Source organism: Vicugna pacos, chromosome 10 (assembly GCF_048564905.1).
Source record: "Vicugna pacos chromosome 10, VicPac4, whole genome shotgun sequence".
NCBI lineage: Eukaryota > Metazoa > Chordata > Mammalia > Artiodactyla > Camelidae > Vicugna > Vicugna pacos.
In genome coordinates, this window is record NC_132996.1 from 14850925 (window position 1) to 14873249 (window position 22325).

Below are 22325 nucleotides of genomic sequence, written 5' to 3' on the forward strand. Positions count from 1 at the left end.
GAGATCATTCCCCAAGCTGAGGGCAGGGAGAGACAGCAGAGAGTGGCAGACCACTCCAGATGGGTAGGTGGCAGTTTTAATGAGCAAGGGAACTTACATCTGAGCCTCATCTTGGGTAGCTGTAAGACCAGTAGATCCTGGCACCTACCCACCAGAGTGTTAAAGGTTGGTAGAGAGGTCTTAACTGGGTTTAGTAACACACACTGTCCATATGGTCTCAACGGTACCTCTCTCTCTCAAGGCTAGATTTTTGGTACGACTCCCTGTGGGAATGAGTGGTAGGCAGACTGCACATTCCAAGGATGGGGAGGAGGTTAGGAGCCTCTGATGGGCCGGGTTCATCTATAGACTAAAGATTACCATAGATATCTCCAGCTGTGTTCTTTCTTTTGAGTTCCCTACTCCAAGATCCAACTACTTGGCAACCTCTCTTGGATATCTAATCACCAGATCAAAAAAGGACCATAATGTATCCAAAAAATATCTCTTGACTTAGTTTTCTTAACTCAGTGTATTCTTGCCTAGTCTTTTCTGCTTCTGTAAACAGCCCCATTGTCTTCCCTAATGCTCCTAATTCTTTGATTCCACCTTTTTTTTTTCAGCCTCAGCTGTATCTATATCATCACCTAGCCCATTGACATGTTTCCTTTTGGTTTTCCCTCTGAAATACGCGTGGACTCAGTCTTATTTCCGACAGCTCCAGTGTCACCCATGCGTGGTTGAAATCACTGTCTCCCATTGGACCAGTGCAATAGAGTAATCCAATTTTCCTGCTCAATTCTCATCCCTATATTCCATTTATCTCCACAGTCAGGAAAAGTTTCAAAAATGTCAGTCTTCTTAAAATTATTTCAGTACCCTGATAAAATCATTTAAAGTCTGTCCACTGTACTTCGTCCTCTGCTGATCTCTGCTCGTCTCTTCAACCTCATCTTGCACCAGATTCCCTTGCATTTTTCCCTCTAGCTTTCTGAAATACTTTCTTGAAAGTTTTCCTGTGACTCACCTACTAGGTTCATGAGCCCAGTGTCAAGTTATAGCTCACTTTCTTGGAGAAGCCAGCTATGAGTAGTCTATCTAAATTGGGACCTTTCCAACCAACTTTTTAATAAAATGAATATTTAATATCACACTATAATGCTTAATTAAATGTTATGTTTATTTCTTTACTTCCTGGTTTACCTGCTTTTCCCGACTAGAATGTAGGCATCTTAGTGGCAAGGAGCTTGTCTATCTTGTAATTGTGTGCTAAGAACTTTAAAATGTATTTATAAAAATATCATATAATTATCAAAGCTACAACTTCAGATACTACTAATATTAGCAGAATTTTATGGCTGAGAAAAGGAAGGCTTAGGGGAGAATAAGCAGCTTGCCAGAGATCACGTAGCTAGATGTTGCAGCCTTGAGATTCAAAAGGTGGTTTGTCTGATGCTGAATTCTGTGATTCCAATCACATGGTTTACTGCTTCCTGGTCTCCTGATTTCTGGCCTTGTGATTAATTGTACAGTCATGTTCATCCCGTGAACCTGATATTTGGTACTATCTCAGCAGGCCTGAACTTTGGATCTCTAAGTAATTGTGGTGACTTCCCATAGTCACACTGCTTCTGCCTTCCTTGGTTAAATACCCGCTGTTACTTACGTATTCCATTCTGCCTTTAGAAGCCCCTACCCTGCCCCACGAGGCTTTGAAACACTCCTCCCTCTACTTTGTGGAAAACTGTGTCCTTGGGCAGATTACCCTCTCTAAGCCATAATTTCCTTATTTGTTAAATGAGTTTGATTATAATCTTAAAATTCTATTTCAGATTTAAAAGTTCAGCAAAAATGATGACAACTCATGTTTCTTTATCCTCTTTCATTTGGGATTTTTAAGTTATAAAGATTTTAATTTAAGCAATTTAATTTCCCTAGGACTGAGACACATTAATCCTGCAGAGCCGGGAGATCTCCACATCGTAGCAGGATATTCATTAGGTTATTAGCGACAGTACATGGCCTCTTCACCAACTAACCAAGTGCAACAGCACTTCAGTCTCAGGTATTTAATGACAGTTTCCTGTGTGCCAGCATCTCTGTTAGGTGCCTGAGTCCGTGTTTAGATGCCACAGATGATCAATACACAGACACTGCCTTAAAGGAGCTCAAGATCGAGTGGGAGAGACAGACAAACCTACAAGTTAGCCTGGCCGAAGCAGACTGGTGTCAGAGCTGAACCCGATGACAACAGCAACAGGATCGGGAGTGACAACATGCGTAAGTACGACTATACTGGTGTAACTGCTACTTGCTCTAGGGAATTAGTTAAAGGGGCCATTTTTAAAGGTGGTCAGACTCTAACAGTGAAGAAAGCCCAAGAAACGGAGAGGTCCCCCTCTTCCATTCCCGTCTGATTCCAAGTGGAGACTTTAAGACATTTCTCTGGTTTTTGAGTTCACCTCCTTTCCTAACCCTGGGATTTCTGGTTTTCCGAGCAAGCTTCAGCCTTGCAGTCACCAGCAGGCAGGCAATCTGCTGCTCACTCCTGAAGCTCCAGGGACCTGCCTGGACTATCTCTGAGCTGCCAAGTTGGCAAGGCATCTGGCTTGCAGGCATGTGTGTTGGGGCAGCCTTCTCAGCAGGATGGCCCAGGGGAGGCGTGGGGAGTAGAATGGAGGGGAAGCCTCATCGGCAAATACAGCCAAGCAGTCGTGCCCAAAGATGTAATTAACCTGCAGCTGAGGAGTGAGGCAGGCCAGCCATGCCTGGACCAGTGTGCTTCAGGTTTGTCCCTAGCTGGGATTCCCATGCACTCAGTGGCAGGCTACAGGGACACCGAGGAAGTGTTGTTGATCCTGGGGAATGAACAACACTCCAACCTATTCTTTCTTTTAGGGTGATTACTCTTCAACCCTCTCTGCTTGCCAGAAAGGTTTTTTACCCACACTCCCAACAAATCCAACAACAGCTGAGTCCCTTGTCAGACCTTAATCTGAATAGCAGAGAAAAATAATTTTAAACTATGAATTGGACTTATGTGTTTGTCAGTTACCCATTAATCATAACTAAAAGCGTGATTAAGCTGTCACTAAGAAACCCGCTAAAGCCCTGTAATTGTACTAATGCATTCTACTGTCTTTTCTCCAAAAACACATTACCCAGAGGATTGTAAAGTCCAGAAAGAATCACGGAGCTTAAGATCAATCCATTCTTTTTACAGATAAGAATACTGAGGAACGAAGAGTTAAAGACTCTGAAGCTGTAAATAGACAACTTAATATAAAAGATCATATAAAAACAAGTAACTTCTGGAAACCAAGAAACATACCATTAATATTTAAGTGATAATCAACAACTATAGAAAATATTTGCAATGTTTGACAAAAGAGGCCAAATAAAAATTATATCAAACCTATACAATTGAGCAATAAAAAGGCAAATAAACCTAATATAAAATAGCAAAAAATGTAAAAAGACATTTTAGAAAAAAATATAATTAATCTATAACATGCATAGGAAATAGAAAAATTCAACTGAATATTTTTTCTACTTTTCAGAGTAGAAAAAATAATAAGTTTGAAGACATCTGGCATAGATGAGGGTACAGGGTGGCAGACATACTTCCTTCTCTATTTGTGGGAATGTAGCTGGCACAGTCATTTTGGAAGGCAGTCTGGAAATATCAACAAATTTTAAATGTGCTTAACCTCTCACCTTTCAATTCCAATGTGAAAATTTTTTTCTTTAGCTATATTCACAAATGTTCACAATTATATATATAAACTTTGTGTAATAAAAAAGAGAGAAAATAAACAATCAAAACGCTTGTTAATAGTGATTAAGTGATTACTAAATAATGGTGCATTGATACAAGGGAATTCTTTCTTTTAATTGATTCTTTTAAAGATAAACAATGATAATTTTTACTATCATTGCATGTTAATAACACCTTAATATTATAATAAAATTAGTGATGACCTGGCGGAGCCCTTAAAATCTGTCTTAAGGTGCTAGCATGTTCCAGGATATGAAGGTACTAATGAAGGCCAAAATTTGGAAAGTGAATTCTGTTTGACCTGGTTTATAATAAGTTTGAAAAACAAGTTATAAAATTTGTTTAAAAATCCTGAAGTGCCCTCAATTTTGAGGGCCTTATTGACTAGGTTTATTGCTTACATCCTTTGCCTATAATAGAAAGGACTGTTATTATTTGTTTCTTTCTAGATAGCAAAGATTTTGTGTTTAACCAGAATAATTTCCTGAGCTTTCTGTTGACTTTATTATACCCTTGACAATTTAAGAAAGAAAAAAAGATCAAAGCATTCTTGTTCCTCACTTAAAAGAATTAAGATTCTTTATAATCCTGTTACCTTATTTTTTTATTTTAAAATGTTTTGTTGACATCTTTGATTAAAAATGTAATGAAATATTGTTTCTCAGGTAGTCATAATCCTATCTTAATCGTGTTCAAGTTTCCTCTGACAAATACTTTGATTTTTGCCTTGCTCCAATCAGATCCTAAGTATAGAAAAGGTTAAATAAATCTTGAAGAATATCTTTGTGATTTCTTGGAAGGTTCCTGGAAAATCACAAAGATTTGTTGTCTCACCTTACAAAAAGAGACATGCTAGAAATAATTAGGTTCATTGATGAGTTACTATGATGAGTTACATGAGAAGAGTACTCAAATGAGAAGAGCTACTCAGCCTTCCTAGGTGAAACTTGTATAAGTAAATGTCATTAATAAATATAAGTATTTTCTAACTTACATGCTTTATGACAAGTTCCTAAGATTCACCAGTGCCCTCACTGTCCGTGATACATTTCTATTTATCAGAGGCCCGAAGATGCCTGATACTAGGCAACAGCAGTAGAGTGTCATCAGTCATAATTTCAGTTATTTAAAATGTTAAGTAGGCCACAGCCGTATTTATCTCTTTTTTTAAAAGACTTTTTAATGAGATGCTTTAGACTCACGACCAACTTGAAAGGAAGATACAGAAATTGCTCACTTACTCCCTGCCCTGACACATGCATAACCTCCCCCGTTATCAAGACTCCCACCAAAGTGGTACACCTGTTAGAGCTGATGAATCTACAATGTCCATCACAGTCACCCAAAGTCCACAGGCTACCTTAGGGCTCACTCTTGGTGGTGTACATTCTATGGGTTTGGACAAAAGTATAAAGACATATCCATCATTATAACGTCATACAGAGTTTTTTCACTGCCCTAAAAATCCTCAGTGTTCTACCTATTCATTCCTCCTGCCCTCAACCCTACAACCACTGATCATTTTAGAGTTTCCATAGTTTTGCTTTATCCAGAATGTTCCATAGTTGGAAACCTACAATATATAGCCTTTTCAGATTGGTTTCTTTTGCTTAGCAATGTATACTTAAGTTTCCTCCATGTCTTTACGTGGCTTGATAGCTCATTTCTTTTTAGCACATAAAAGTATTCCACTGTCTGGAGGTACCACCATTTATTTATCCATTTATCTACTGAAGGACATTTTACTTGCCTCTAGGTTTTGGAAATTATAAATTAAGTTGCTATAAACATCCATCTGCAGGGTTTTGTGTGAACATAAGTTTTCAGCTCCTTTGGGTAAATACCAAGGAGCACAACTGTTGGACTGTATGCTAAGAGTTTGTTTAGTTTCATAAGAAGCCACCATACTATTTTCCAAAGTGGTCGTACCATTTTGCATTCTTACCGGAAATGAATGAGAATTCTTGTAGCTCCATGTCTTCACCAGCATTTGGTGTTGTCAGGTGTTCCCAATTTTGGCCTTTCTTTTGAGTGTAGAGCAGTATCTCTGTGTTATAATTTGCACTTCCCTGATGACGTATGACATGGAACACCTTTGCATATGCTTATTTGCCATTGTGTGTCTTCTTTGGTAAGTTGTCTGTTAAGACTTTGACCTATTTTTTAATCAGGTCCATTTTCTTATTGTTGCCTTTTAAGAGTTCTTTCTACATTTTGGATAACAGTTCTTTATCAGATGTGTGTTTTACAAATATTTTCTCCCAATCTGTGGTTTGCCTACTCATTCTGTTGTCATACAATGGAATTCTATAAAGCTTTTAAAAGGAAAGGGATAGATCTGCATGTATTGATGTAGAAACATACCTAATACAGATTATTAAGTAGGGGGAATAGTACAGAATCATGTGCAAATGCAATTTTGTGTATATAAGACAAATATTTGTTTTTCTGGAAATACAAGAGCAGAATGGTGATATGAGATTTCTCTTATTTTGTTAGTTTGTTCCTTTCTCTACTTTTCTAAATTTTCTAAGCCTTTTTTAGATGGTAGAATAATAGGTTTTAGGTAATTCTCCTCAAGTTTTTAGTATGTCTATGTTTTTAAAAATATTTTATATCTAAAAGAAAACACAAACTAAAAATTTTTAATATCATTTTTTTAAAGGGAATATTTCAAAGAAACCAAGAACATATCAGTTCCATTAAATCTGATCCTAGTTTCTCACTATTTGCTTATGGGAACTTGTTCTCCAGACTGGTTAAATATTTTAGAATTTCTTCAGTTTACTTTCCTCTGTCTTACGATTTGCCTATTTTGTTCCCTAAGTATGACATCCACTTCCTTAACTTCCTGTCATGTCTGTAATTTCTCCTCATCTTTAAGAACCAATCTAAGCATAGCCTTCTCTAGAAAGCATTTAATTTTCAGGACAGAGTTAAGCTCTTCCCTCTGGAGTCATACGCCTCTTCTTTTACAGACAGTGCTACATTGCTACCTTTTTTTTCCCCTGTCTTTTTTTGAAGGACGGTAGGCATTGGGAGGTCAGGCTTTTTTATTCATTTCAATAAATCAAAAGGCATGGTACCCAGCACGGTATCTAGAACGTAGTAAGAACTTAATATGTTTGATGAATGAATGAATTTTTAATGAAAACGCTTTATTCTCAATCTAAGAGCAGTCAGAAGGAAAACTCATCTTTGGACATCCAAGGAATCCTCCATTGTGGTTAAGAACGTGGCTCTGTAGTAAGACTGCACTGTTCGACTCTCAACCCTGCCCTTTACCAGCTGTGTGACCTTGGTACCATCACGGGACTTCTCCATCTCTCTGTTTAAATCTATAAAGTAGAGATAATACTAGAACATTACAGACTTGTGGTATGTGGATTAAATGAAATAAACCCTGTAAAGAGTTTAGAACAGTGCCTATTGCATAGTAACTCTAAATACATATTATCTTTTAAAATTGTTATATTAGATCCATTCTCTGATATTTCTTTTTTCCTTTTTTTAAAGTTAAAGTTATTAGAGAGAATTTTGATTAGCTTGTGTCTTTATTTGCCCAACAATGGCATGTTCTGGCTGCAGACTGACTTGGCCATCGGAATCTCTCATCACTGTCTCTGCATGTGAGCACTGAGGCTTCCTTCCTTGTTGGACACCAAGCTTCCATTTTCTTCTTCACTTCGTATTTCCAGTTTGTGCTGGGTTTCAATGAGGTAGGAGTTATGCTCCTGTCTTGTAGGCCTGCTGTTCTTCAGGGCTCCATTCATATATCATCCTTTTTATGTAGCTTTCCAAAAATGTCTCCTATCAGTGGGCATGAATTATAATGTACTATGCTTGTTTGCTTGTTTACATTTCCCACTAGACAAAGCTTTCTCAGGCCAGTGATCTTGCCTCATTATTCTGTGTCCTTAGTGCCTAGAACAAGGTCTAATGGTCTAGAAACACACTAAACATCTTAAAACCTGTTTACTGCATTAAATGACTTGTGTTTCACAACACTTGAAAAAACAATTTTTTTAAGTTAAAATGGCTTCTCTGTAGCTGTGATAAATGTAACTTGCTAAGGGTTTTTTGAGTCATTTGTTTATTTGATAGAAATTTATTATACATCTACTAATTACATGTTAGACAAAGCACAGAGAAAAGCAAATACAATCCAAGCCACGGGTCTTGCCACCGAGCAGCTCACTGATTAGCAGTAGAGACAGAACACAAACGAGTGACATAGGAAATAAGAACAATGTAAACGATGTATCCAAAACAAGAAGCAGAGAGAGAATGTGCTGTGAGTTAACGGGTGGGAGCAGCAGTGTGCTGGCCATTATTTCAACAACCACCTCTCTCAGAAGAAAAGCCTCGATTTGTAGCACTTGCTAGTTTCCTGCTGTAAGTACCGTCTCCAATGCTAGTTCCAAGCTACACCTTGAGGTCACTGAATGCAAAGTTGGGAAAAGATGTATATAATTTGATCTCATTTGCCAGTTTGGGCTGGTTCCAACACAGCCTTGGATGGAAAAGACGGTTTTAGATAGGCATGGTCTGGTCATTCCGCATGGAGGAGCTAAAAATTGAAACTAGTCTTGACGACACAGAAATTAGGTAAGTCAAGGAAAATATGTTCCTGATTTGGAAAGTGGTAAATCAATGCACAGCAGCAGTAATGGATGCGGAATATTCAGGCAAGTGAACTCAGCACACAGTATGTGCTCAATAAATATATTTGTGAATAATTGAAATAGACCATCTGATTGGAGAAATGAGTCTCTGTAGGAAAAGACTTGAGAGGAAGGCTCAGGTGCCTCGTATTTTGTGGCAATCCACAAGTCTCCCTCCTCCCTTCCAATGATGCTTCTTCCTCCACCTCCATCCCCAGCATTTTTATCAGCTTGGCTGCGCAGGCTAAATGAGAAACTACTTTGACATTTGCTTATTATTCTGGAGTCACTTTAATAATCATACAGATATCTAATAGTACAGGACTAACGGAGAATTCTAAGACAGGAGAAAATCTTAATTTTCAAAGGTGGGAGAGTGGCTTCTGAAAGCTGTATATCTTCATAATAGCTTTATCTCTGCTAAAATAAACAAAGGCCTCCAAATCACTGAATCAAACTATAGCATCTTCCATAAACATAGATCTAGGCGGACTAGACAAAGAATAACCTTTTTCTCCTACCTGATATATAAATATGAAACACTGCGGTTTGCCAGGAGTCAGCAAACATTTCTATACAGGGCCAGAAACTAAATATTTTCTAGTTTGTGGGCCACACGGTCTCGGTTCAACTTTGCCATTGCAGCGTGAAAGCAGCCAGGACAGTACGTAAATGAATGATTGTGGCTGTGTTCCAAAAAAAAACTTTATTTACGAGTAAGGTGATTTGGCCTGCAAGCCACAGCTTGCACATTCCTTGCTTGGAGCACTAAGGTATGGAGAAGACCAAGATTCTTAAAAGTTCTGAGGATCGCACTAAAGATCACAAAACTTCACAAGGACAATATGAAATAAAAGTGACTCACTAAAAAGAGTTTAACCTTTCTGTTCTGGCAAGATGTTTCTTCCAGCATCCTTCCCTCCCATCTTTATGTACAGGTATAGGTGGTTGTGATGTTACACTGCTATCATAATTTTGGTACTTATGTACTTTCTTAAAAACTCATTTCTAAATAAACCTGACTTGGTATATTACATAATTTTTATAATATTAGAGTCACCAGGAAGGCAAGAAAAATCTGCCTAATAATCTTCCAGGCTAGTGGTCACTTATTATGTGATATTATGTCCATGTTCCTCGGAATATAAGTGAGGTGGAAATGATGACAGCTTCATCCTTGCATCCATGGATGGACACTTAGGTTGTTTCCATGTCTTGGTTATCCTGACTAATGCTGTTGTGAACATGAGGGTGTCCACAAGTTAATGTTTTTGTTTCCCTTCGATGTACTCCCATAATTGGAATTTCTGGTTCATATGGCACTTATAGAGGTTATAGAAGTCATAATAGAATTATAGAATTATATAAGAATTATAATAGTATAAATTTTTGAGAATCTTCCATATTGTTTTCCACAGTGGCTGTACCAGTTTACAATCTCACAGCAATGCACAAGGATTCCCTTAGGAAAAAGGAGAACCACATCCAGGCCAGCATTTAGCGCTTGTCTTTTTGATGATGGCCATTCTAACAGATAGGAGCTAGCATCTCAGTTTGGTTTTAATTTACATTGCCCTAACGACTGGCAATGTTGAGCATCTTTTACGAACCAGTTGGCCTTTCCTATATCTTCTTGACATCTACTGCATTTAAAACCAACAAACACATAATTTATGAAGAAGTGCCAACCGACCTGTCAACAAATGCATGATGAAGAAGGAAAATGGGATCGTTGGCAGATCCCTGCACCTGGGACATCGTTCCATTCATGAAGATGTGCAAGGCATTGTGCATGCTGCTTTGAGAGGCATCTGCTATCCCAGTAAGTGGACTAGCAAATCCTGTTGGCAAAAAGAAAATTGAAAAAAAAATTAGTTTGTCTTCATGATGGAAAATCTAGTGATTTTCTCATTTGGTTTACGACTACAATTGAAAGCCTGACTCAAAGTAGTAAAATCAATCATGAAATTCATTCTGTCTTGGGATTCTTCACATTCTGGGTGCCCAGTGAGTATTTAACAAATCTTTGTGGAACTGAATGGTATTTATCTGGTCACAATGGACTGATTCACCAGCTGGAATAGGCAAGCCAATCTGTGCTTCCATCCCGTTGCTTCTGCCTGTTTTTCCTCCTTTAGGTCCTGAAAAGTAGTAAGGCCCTTTTATAATAACCAGCACCGTCATTCTCAGTTCAGTGTGTAACATCACTTAGAAGTAGATCTTTCCAGCCTGTCATGCATCCCCTTGCTTTCCAATTCTGGTGATTACTTTAATTCTTGTTTCTGGTTCCAGAGAAAGCATAACATTTGTGACCTTTGACATTACAATTCATCTGCAACAGTCTGGAGGACATCAGGTAATGTGTTTGATCTTGCAAAATATTCATTTCAAAATTAAACAGGCCTCCATTAAATGGCTCCATTCACTGCTGGGAGTAATAATTATAGTTACAATTTTCATAACATTAATTGGGCTGAATGCTTTTTGTGACATAAGACCTTCAGCCTTTATAGCAACTCTGTTGATCAGAAATTATCCCCATTGGAAAGAAGAGAAAACTGAGGCTCAAAGAAGTTCTGAGTTTCCCAAGCCTACACAGGTAGTGGAAGCGTTAGGATATTAACCCACAGCATTTAGATTTCAACATCTGAGCTCTTAATAATTTGTCTTCTCTCTCACACACTCCTGGGGAAGAGGCAGAGTAAGATACCACTTCAGAGTCCATTCAGGGAAAGCACAAAACATAAGCAGATCTCAGATTCAGAACCAAAGTGAATAGAGTTAAACTGTAAGTGGGCACAAAATTGAGGAAATATGGTCAAAGACATATTACTAAGTTTCAAAATTCAGAAATATCAAGAAAGCAGGAACTATAAGATGATGATGATGACAATGATAATAATAATGATAATAATAAGCTAGAAACAGTGAGGCAGTAGGACCCTGCAGGGGAAGTCTAGCTTCTTTTCACTCCGTTAGGATTATTTTGTTGTCAAGCTCTTCATTTTTAAAGGTGCAGCTCTTGACTTTTGTATTTGAAGCTTTGTTCTCTCCCACCATTGTGGCTCACGGCATTTCTGCCCCCTCAGGTGTGATTTTTTTCCCCTCCTTTTGATTTTTTTGTACTCATTCTCAGAGATTATACTGAATTTGAGTCTCTCTGGAAACTTAGCCCAAGAACACACACTGCTCTCCCCTCTGAACTCTCCTGTCTATGACAGCTTTTGTGATTATATATATACATGGCACTTACTATGTGCAGGATTTTTTTCTAAAGGCTTAACGTGATGAATTTCATATAACCTTTAGAGTAATTCAACAAATAAGGTACCTTTAAAATCTCCATTGTATAGGCTTGGATAAAGGGGTTTAGAGAGGTTAAGTAACCTGTCTAAGATTAAAAAGCAAATTAGAGAAGTTAAGTTTGGAATACAAGCCTGTTTTATTTCAGAGTTTAAGCTCTTAAATGCAATGGTTCACTGTCTTTTCTATGTAGCAATAAATCACATATCATGGAGGCAAAAGTTCTGTACAGCAATGGTCTTCAAGCTTTTATCTTTGAGTGCCACCAAATGAAAGTTTTAAAACCACGTTTCATGTACACTCATATATTTTTAAATAGATTCTAAAATGCTTTAATCATAATTGTAAATTGTTTCAGAGGATAAAAGTTCAGGTATAGCTATTGCAAATAGTATAAATTTTTAAATAAAAATTTAGTATCACTTTATAAAAATGTACCCACCTTAATGATTTGATATCAAAATACCTAAACAAACTCTTTGATTATGGTCTAAAATTTTATAGGATTTCCTTTTTTCACTTGATCTCATGTTTTTATTCTATTTTCTCATGGAAATATACCCAAATGTTATGTAAGTTATGCTTGAAATACATTTTTAAAAACTCTTTAGCCTGTCATACTTTCCTTCAGCAAAAGTATGTGTAAAAGTTAAAATTACCTTTGAAAAATTTCATGTGACCATTACTGTAATCTTCTGAATTGCTATCAGTGAAAATTTTAGTAATACAAAACTTATTAGAATGTCATAAACATATTAAATATCTTACAAGGTACATTGTTAAATATAAAATGTAAAATTTCATTGGAAATTTATTTAATAACATTCATGAAAGATTGTTAATTTAAAATTATTTCATGTACCCATGGATGGATATTATGCATTGCTAGAAAGGATGAGGTTCAGCATGAATTCTATCCTACATTTTTAAAGGTAAATCAGAGTCCTGAGAAACTTTATTCTCATAAAAAAACAAGATGGTAATGAAAAGATTTTTTATGGGAATTTTACTTAATTACTTGGACTCCTTTTCAGTTATGTATGCTAAAAATGATGTAACTGATTCAGCATCAGAATAATTTGGTCCATCAGTGACAACTCAATCAAGAATTCTTTGATGAAAACAATCTTACAAATTATGAATTTATTTACAAAGCACCCGACTTTCAGGAAGTTTGCTACCTGGTCATTAAAATCATTTACGTTAGCGACACTGGCACCAGTATCTTGACTTCTCTGCTTGTTTGGTACCTTGTGAGTTTTACCCCGTCTGGAAATGCACTGTGATGAGAATGGATTCAGAGGTATATGCCTGTCTTCTGAAAATTCAAAGGGAGATTGTAAAAGGGGAGGTGGCAAAAGAGAACCTTCAGGAAACTTTTCACTCAGATTTTAGAGAAGTACAGAAGTATACACTGCAGAAAAGTACAGTTGGGAGGAGAATCCAGAGATAAACTTCTTTAAAACTCTCTGTGCCATGTACCCTTTCGAGGGTCTTAGTGAAGCTGTAGTTTTGTGTCTGTCCTAGTTTGACGACACTGCTAGAGAGAACAAGATTTACAGAACTAAGGAACCTGGGTTGAAATTCTGTGTTACTTACTGAAAGTATTACCTTTGTCAAGTTATATTTTGTGAGAACCGATGTCTTCATTGGTAAGAGAAGGGATAATTAACGTCCATCTCAAGTACTCTGGCAACGATTAATTTTGATTGCAGGTGTGATGCACCTCGTATAGAATCCGGCACAGAATGAATGTTTCCTGAGTAGCAGCTATAACTTCTATAAGTTCATTGCATTTGATAAATGAGTGCCTATCATGAGAGCAGATAATCAAGAATATGGGACGTGCCCACTGCTGAAGAGCTTCTTTTGCCACAAATGTCCACCGTCAGGGTTCATCCCAGCACCTCCTCAACCCCATTTCCCTGCAGAAACCTGCCAGCTGCTCGCCCCATCCAACATGAATGAGATGCTTCGGGGTGATGCTGGGATTGCCATTCTAAGAGTGATTCCAGCAAGGCCAGGTCTCTTTACTCACTTCTTTCACTAGCTTGCCAGATGTTGCACCTAGGAAAGTCTCCAGTGTTGTTACGAAGGACGTCTGATTATAAGAAGCACTTGGGGTTTGTCAGGAAACCTTGTGTTATGTTCTCAGAAATAGCCCAAAGGTACAGGTGGAACAAGTACCCAGCTTCTTTGTGACAGATACCAGATAGTTGATATAGACAGTATGATTACATTAACAATTTTACATGAACTCTGTGTATCTTGTCTTTAAAAGAGACTGGAAATGCCTCAGAAATAGGGACCAAAACCTTGGCTTTGATTTTCCATAGTTAAAAATAGAGCCTTGCCCAACTTTGTGTTCTTTCAAATACAAACAGTAGAAAGCGGGTGGGAAGGCATAAAGTTAGGAGTCTGAGATTTGCAAATGTTAACCACTATATATAAAAATGGGTAAAAAGAATTTTTTTTCTGTATAGCACAGGGAACTATATTCAACATCTTGTAATAACCTTTAATGAAAAAGAATATGAAAACAAATATATGTATATGTATGCATGACTGGGGCATTACACTGTACATCAGAAATTGACACACTGTGACTGACTATACTCAAAAATAATGAAATAATAAAATAAAAGAATAGGAAATATAAAATATTTATCAATCCTTCACTTACACCATCCTATAAAGACTGGGAGTAGAAAAGGTAACACTTCTTTCCATTAAATCTATAAAGGACCTTGAAAGAGCTCTACTCTATTACTTGTTAAGTGACAAAACAGAGAAAATGTCATGGACGTGAATAACATTACAATGTGAATAGATTATTTTCTATTTTACTTCTTCGCGCAAGTCCTTTTTTGGCTGGTAGGTTACCTTGGAAAAAAAATAGAAATGGTCACAGCCACAGCAGTAGTTTCTCTCGCTGAGATTTGATTCTCTTTTGGAAAAGCAAGTCAAAGAGGAAATTCTAGGCACAAATAATAATTTATACATCAAACTTATCAAATGCCTCTCATGTATATCATCTCATTTAAACCCCAGAGCTACTTGTGATATGAATAATATCATTGTCCTCATTTTACAGATGAGAAGACATAAGTTTACAGAAGTTAAAAAACACCTAAATTCAAGCCAAAAATTGAGACAATCAAGGAACTGAACATGGCTCTATTGATTTCAAACCCATGCTCTTTTCTGTACACACTGTAACTGACTATACTCAAAAATAATGAAATAATAAAAAATAAAACATAAAAAATAAAACACTAGAGTTGGGTTGTGCTTACACTGACTTGCTGACACCCCCTTGAAAATCTCTTTCAATTAAGCAACAAATGAAATGAATTTAGTGACCTGCTCTTTTCATCCACTGAATATCAGTAAGGAACAGAACGTATTACTGCCTCTCTCCTGTCCAAGGATTCCCCATGGAGGGGAAGTCTAATAAGCCATCAGGGAGCTTGTTAGCAGTTACAGATGCCAAAACGGCTCAAAGTTCTTCGTGAAGGGCAGTGACAGTTGCCCGAATTACTCTGTGTTACACCTTCAAGTCTCCATGCTACATTCCTATGGGAAATTAATAAACACAGTTCCAGGCTGATGATAACAATAGGAAACGTCAACTTGTCAATCCATGCCTTTTTCTCCTTTGTTTCTTCCCCAATAGCACTCTGGAGAGTTTTCGTGTTTGTTTGTTTGTTTTTAATATTGATGCCTAGCTCCGACCCCTGGAGATTCAGATTTAATTGGTACAGAGTGAGGCTCAGGCACATGGAGTTTTAAAAACACTCCAGGTGATTCTAAAGTGCAGCCAGGGTTAAAATTCCCTGATTTAGGCAAAATTGCTCTCTATCCTCTAAACTTGAACTCACACTTTAAACACTTTACCTCTGAATATATTATTTCCTTCAACTGAAATGTTCTCTTCCTGTATTCTGACAGTCCAAAAATGCTTCTGCCTTGAAAATTCCACATCATGAACTTCTGCCTTGAAATATTGTCATGTTGATAACTGCTCCAATGTGCACCCTTGAAAATGATGTTTTAAAAAATTGAGCAACTACTACTGTGTGGCAGGCACTAGGGAGGCATTTTCACACATATCGTCTTACTTAATTCGGTGTGCTTCTTGCTAGGAAGCTGAGCAGTAGATGTTGCACTTTATCAAGCCTGTTGGAGTTTAAAATGTGAACAAGTACATGGTTAAATCTTCAGAACAGAGTACGTTTAATTTATTTGATTAATTTTAAGAGCATCTCTAACCTATTTTAACAATTCATAGAGTTCCAGAGATTTAATTGGAGAAAAGAAGTCTAAAAGAAGATTAAAAAAAATGTATATCAGCGCATCTAAAGGTTGAAGAGAAGGAACTGTTAGGCCCTAGGCCCCCTGGCTATGTTCCCTCTAATTCACTCTCTAATGTACAACTTTATTCTGGAACTATGAAGTGCATAGTTTCACAAGGTTACACACAATGATTTTATGAGGTTGTATTTAATGGCTGAGTACTTCTAAAAAGCTTGTAATTTAAACTACTTGCGGCAGAAATATAATATTGTACATTAAAAATAAAAAGATTTTGGATATAAGCAAGTCCCTTGGTAAAAGGGAAGCATTAATTTCTACTCCAATTTCAAGTTTTCTCAAATAAAATGCTAGCTAGCTCCACAGACAAAGATGTAATTAATTAGCGTTTATGTTTATTAGAAAATAGTTTCAAGAAAATTCCTTCAACTACACGGAGAGCAGAGCAATGAAGCAAATAGAGTGGCAAGAAATTGTTTCTTACCATATAATTATCAGATGACAGTTAAGGTCACAAATGCTCCACAAATTCTGTGGTTTTCAAAAGCGTGGTCTCAGAGCCGGCAGCATCTGTAAATTCGTGAGAAGTGCAAATACTCTAGCCCTACCAAAGAGCTACTGGATCAGAAAGTAAGACGGATTGACCACTGGTGTTAACAGGACTGTGAGGTGGTTCTAATGGATACTAAAGTTTGCATTAGAGAACCACTGCTCTAATTGTCTTCATTGTGGGCACAAAGACAACGATGAATCAGTGGTAATTAGTTGTGGTCATCCATACACTCAATAAAAAAGAGCAACAGAATTATCTCACGTTTCATCACTTTAAATTGTTTGTTATTTTAAACATCAGACCAATTTCTCCTCTTGGTGACATCAATGTTTATGTGTGTGTGTGTGTGTGTAAAGAAAATGATGTGTAATCATATTCTCTACATACATGTTATAAATACACAGAATATGCATGACTTACATCATCCAGTGATTTTTTTCAACATTTCATAAATCTTATCTCCACTTTATAAACACATCTATAAAGTAATCTTACACATTAAGAATAATGGTCCAAAAAAACAGAAAAAAAGGATAATCGTCCATTCTTCATTTAAAATTTGTCTGAAAGTTGTTTTAAGGTGAAATTGTATAATGGCTTTCTGTATTCTAATATTAGATTTGTGCGTTTGGGAAGACTTGGGAGTCACAGCAGAGTCACTTACTTCACCAAACCACACAGACTGAAACAAGCAAACATCTTTATAGACAAAGTGTTACTCAACCTATATTCTCTTCCCTGCTCTTCATTCACTTATGACTGAACTGACAGTACTTGTTACAGTTGGTATATTGCACTGGGTGGGCTAAAAACTTTGACAATATATTAATATTAATGCTAATTATTTTTGAAGCAAAGGTGGGGTCACCAACCAACTTAGTCCCTATTTGCCCCAGACTATTCTGATTTTAGCACTGAAAGTTTTGGGTCCTGGCTAGAACTGAGATAGGAGGGAAGGGGTCAGGGCACAGCTATTCAAGAAATGACTGCAATTAACACCATAATGGTGGATGATTCAACTCCCAGTAGGCCTTGAGGATTGAGATGGCCGGAGGTTTGATTTCTAGTAGACCTTGAGCTTCATCATATGCTCACTGTAACATATTAGCATGATAAGTAACATGCCCACAGGCACCATGACAGTGCCAAGGCTAATCACAAAAGGTTGAAAAGTGGGCAATGGCCCAATTCCTGGGAATCCCAGCCCCTCCCCCAGGGCAGCTGGAATAGTCCTCCCACTTGTAGGCATGTGAAGCTATCAAGCCCATAAAAACTGGCAGCACCATGCTGTGGCCGTCTCTCTCACTCCCTCCTCTTTGGAGACAGCCTGCACTCTGTCTGTAGCGTGTGCCTATTTTTATTTAAACCTGAGCACCCAATCCCCACACCTCATGGCCTTCCTCTCACCTTCTGAAATAGCCTACAGTCTATGGAGTATGTATCTCTCCAAATAAATCTACCTTTTACTCAGTTGTGGCTCCCTCTTGAATTCTTTCCTGCGCGAAGCCAAGGAAGCATATTTGGTGGGGCATGACGTCCCAGGGGCTCAACTGAGACCTGGGACATGGCCGTCCTCATGCCCCACATCCATTTTCCTGCATCAGAACCAGCTTCATAAGCATGCAGCTGAGTGTTCCCCACCCAAACCTGCACATACTTGGTTTAATGCTCTGCTATTGCTACTTAAAATTTTTAATAATTTTTGAACAAAGTGTTCCATGTTTTCAATTTGTGCTGGACCTTGAAAATTATATAGCTCATCCTAGTCCTGGGAAACCCCATAGTGCAGGGCAAACAAGAATGATTAGTCACCCAATTACAGTTCTGTATAACATCCCCTCATTGGCTTGATTTGATAGGGCATTTCTAAAATACACAAGTCAATTGAATCATTTAAATGTGTCCTACAAGCTCATTTACATTTTGCTTTTTAATTAGACAAGATCATTTAATGATATTTTCATAAGCAAGTCACAGATGCTCTATATATCAGTAATTTTCCATAATGAATATTATAACATATTTGCATTGCATGTTATAGTTCACGAAACACTTTCTGGCACATTTTCTCATTTTGACATTCCCAGTAGTATACTAGCAAAAGATTAATAACCAGATCTCAGAGGGAAATAGGGGTGGTGATGGAGAGAACGTTGATTTGTAGCATCTGTCAATTTCCATGGTGTAGCTATTCCCATGATTGTTAATTTCAAGGTACCAACTTGATGTCATTGAGTAAAGAGCTGGGAAAAGATACTGTCAGCTCTCACATTAGATATGAGTCAGCATACCTTTGGATGTTCCTCATATAAGAAAGAGAGTAAATTTCAACATGATTATACTACAAATGAAGATACTGAGATTGGGGAAATCTAAATGACATATTAAAGGTCATATGTCTTCTGAGAGGCTAATACCAAAACTGTATCAATCACCTCACTCAAATCCCATGTTTTTCTCCTTATTATCATTCTGCTTTTCTTATCTCTCATATGTATAAGTTTGTACATGGGGTTATTGCTATAAATGTACAATTGCTATAAATTGTAAATGTACAAATACATATGCATGAATAAAAAAACTAACTTCAAATAAAGCATAATTAATAAAGATTCTACTTAAATTAAGGGTAATTATTTTTAAGATGCTTTGATTAAAATCACTTGAAAATATGTTTGAATTCTTCATTTATGTGTTTGCCTTCATCCACCTTCAATTTCAAATAGGGACTTCCCCTATGTGTATAGATCACAAAGCTCATCATCAGAGTTGAATTATAAGTGGAAATATGATTCATACACTTTCTTATTTCTCTTTGTTACTACTTAATTACCACCTGGCAATAAAGATTACTGCTATTATTATGCTATCAACTCCTCGGTGGTAGACATTAGACTGTTTCATTATATTCTTATAGAACTTAATCCTCATAGTAACTTTGTAAAGAAGACACCATTAGAGCAACTTCCAGGTGGCGAAATGAAAGCTCAAAAGGGTTAGGTGGTTTACCCAAGGTCCTTCAACTGGTAAGTGGTGGAGCCACCATCTGGGCTAATTATCTACGAGATTTCTGCTCTTAATCATTCTGTTACACTCTCTTAGTTGGCATAGCACTATTAGTTGTACTAAAACATTAAACCATTGAGATGACAATAGATCTTTTCTAATTGTAACAGTACCCTTGCTTCCCTTAATCCTTTTCATGAAAAAAGCTAAAAAAAAAAAAAACCCTGAGGCATCTTACACAGCCCACTTTTATGTAATGTACCATTTTAGGGTAGAGAAGGCCCTATTATGGTGGTTCCCACTCTCCCTCTCCTTTTGGATGAGTACCTTACAAGCTTCCTATCACAGGGCTTCAAAGACACTCAGTCAGCTGGATCAGTCGGATTCCTCTCATAAAACACAGCAACAGTTGGAATTCTTCGGCAGTGCCACCAATATATAAGGTTAGCTGCCTACCTCCTTAAGTCCAATGTTTGTTTCTGCCAAATTTAATCCCCTTACTGAGCTTCAGAAGTTTGTAGAATACAGATACAATTGCATCTCAAAGGCTGTTTTTGAGAGTCATTCTAAGTCGGAAGTACTATCATTTTGTTACACTTTGGATATTGGCTTAATTTAGGACTAATGCTTTTCTGAAACATTTTTGTCCACTGGAGGTCTCAAATACTGGTCTACTCTATTCTTTAGAATCTGGTTTCTATATGGAGCTAGAAAATTAGACTATGCATCAACATGAACGGCAGTGACTTTATAATTTAACGAAATTTTTCCATTACAGAGACAGTTGTACGTCATTTACAAATATTTGTAAAGATCATGCAATCTTTAATAATAACACATAAGGCAGGCTCTGTGATTATCCCCACTTTGTAAATGAAGGATTTCAAGTAAAGACAGGTTCACCTGACCAAAAGGCATCTGGTTAGTTAAGTGACAGCATCAGGACTTCAACCCAGGCAATCTGAGTGTTGACCACTACTGTCTGGTTCCTCTAAAACTTCCTCTGTTTATAAGACTTCGGGACATGACCTCCCCCGTTGATGATCTAATTTTGCTACCTGTTAGCTATGTGATCTTGTCAAGTTATTTAAATTCTCTGAATCTCGGTTCGTTCATCTAGGAATATAATAACACATATGAATCAGGACTTTTGATTGGAGTAATTAAGATAAAGGGTGTGGAAGGTTTTTAGGAACTGAGAAAGTAGGGCTGTATTGATGTCAGCAGTTGTTATTAACTACCAGGACTCTGGGAATTTGTAAGACGATTTTGTTAGGATATTGGAAAAAAATTTATGTTTTCCCCCTTTTTCCTTTCGTACTTTACCTGACCTATTTCAATTCATCCTTGAAGATATCAGATCCTCAGAGTTTCTTTAACAATAAACACTTGATTAGGTCCCTCTATTTAGTAATACTTATAATTCCCTCTTTTTAATCATTTATTTCCTTTGGATTATAGTTATTCATGGCCCAGTTCTTAATTAGGCTGTAAATTCCAAGCAAGAAGGATCTGCATTGTATTCACTAGTTATTCCTAGTGTATTGCAAAGTGCCTGCACACAGTAGATGCTTTATAAATGTTTGTTGAATAAATAAATATGGGATATTTATTTCTCTTTCTAAAACATGTAACTTCACTTGCTAGCATAATATTAAAATCATTTAAGCTAAAATTATTTGGAACATGCCCATCATATTCCAAGGATCATGACTGAGTGAAATGGATCATGGCCCTGAAACTGGGTCTTATGTTTTCATTTAGCAGGTGACTCTCTCAATATTCTTCTGATGGAAGGATTAATTATATATAAAGACCTGTGCAGCTTGTATGAAAAATAGTTACAGTGTTGATTAGCATGGAGGAGATGACAATAGATGGGAGGAGAGAAGGGAGAGGCAATTCTTCATTCGAACAAAGCATATTAATAGAAATAATTGTTCATCCCTAAAACATGAAATATATTTTGAGAGGTGCCATTGGGAAAGAAATATATGGAATGGCTAGGGAAAACGGAATTTCACAGCCTTTTCATACTTGGTGGAAAATGAGATAAGGTAAAAAAGTATTGTAGAAAATGGGGAAAATAAAACAATGGCAAGTGAGAGAAAATAAATTCTTTTCTCAGCCAAGAATTGGGGCTTCAGTATAAGTGAGGCATCCTATCTCAAAACTAAAAGTCCCCAGTGAGTATGGATCCTAGAAGGGGAAAAAAAAATTGAAAAGCCTCAAACAGAAAGACCCAACATACATCCATTTAATATGATCACAACCCATTTTCTCAAACTCCTCTGTGCACAACCAAGCTCATATTTAGTATGGCCTGCTGAATGAATCATGGTCAGTGAAATGTGGGCAGAAGGTGGATAGACCACTTCCAGGCTTGACCCGTATTTTTCTCCTGTAGGACCCTCCAAACCCTCTCTTCCCTTGTCTCCCAGGAAGATGCAGAAGATGCATCAGAGAGTGGGGGAACAGCAGAGTCACTAAAATGATCATGAGAAAGGCCACTCACCAACCATTAACATCCAAACTAGACCCAGCATGAGTAAGCAATCAACCAGTGTTTATTGGGTTAGGCCACTAGATTTGGGGGTTCATTTGTTACAGCTTCTATGTCCTAGTCAGTGTGGGCTACTGTAACAAAGTCCCATGGTGTGAATGGCTTATAAACTACAGAAATTTATTTCTCACTGTTCTGGAGGCTTGACATCTGAAATTAAGGTGC

The 22325-nt window shown here is 37.2% G+C and overlaps 1 protein-coding gene across 1 annotated transcript in view; it reads right to left on the reverse strand.

The window, feature by feature from the left end:
- TYR (tyrosinase) overlaps window positions 1–22325 on the reverse strand; it is a 70904-nt gene that overhangs the window by 32994 nt on the left and 15585 nt on the right. Inside the window, exon 3 of the mRNA XM_006218369.3 lies at window positions 10115–10262. Within this exon, the coding sequence (XP_006218431.3) occupies window positions 10115–10262 (148 nt within the window). The remainder of the gene's footprint in view (window positions 1–10114; window positions 10263–22325) is intronic.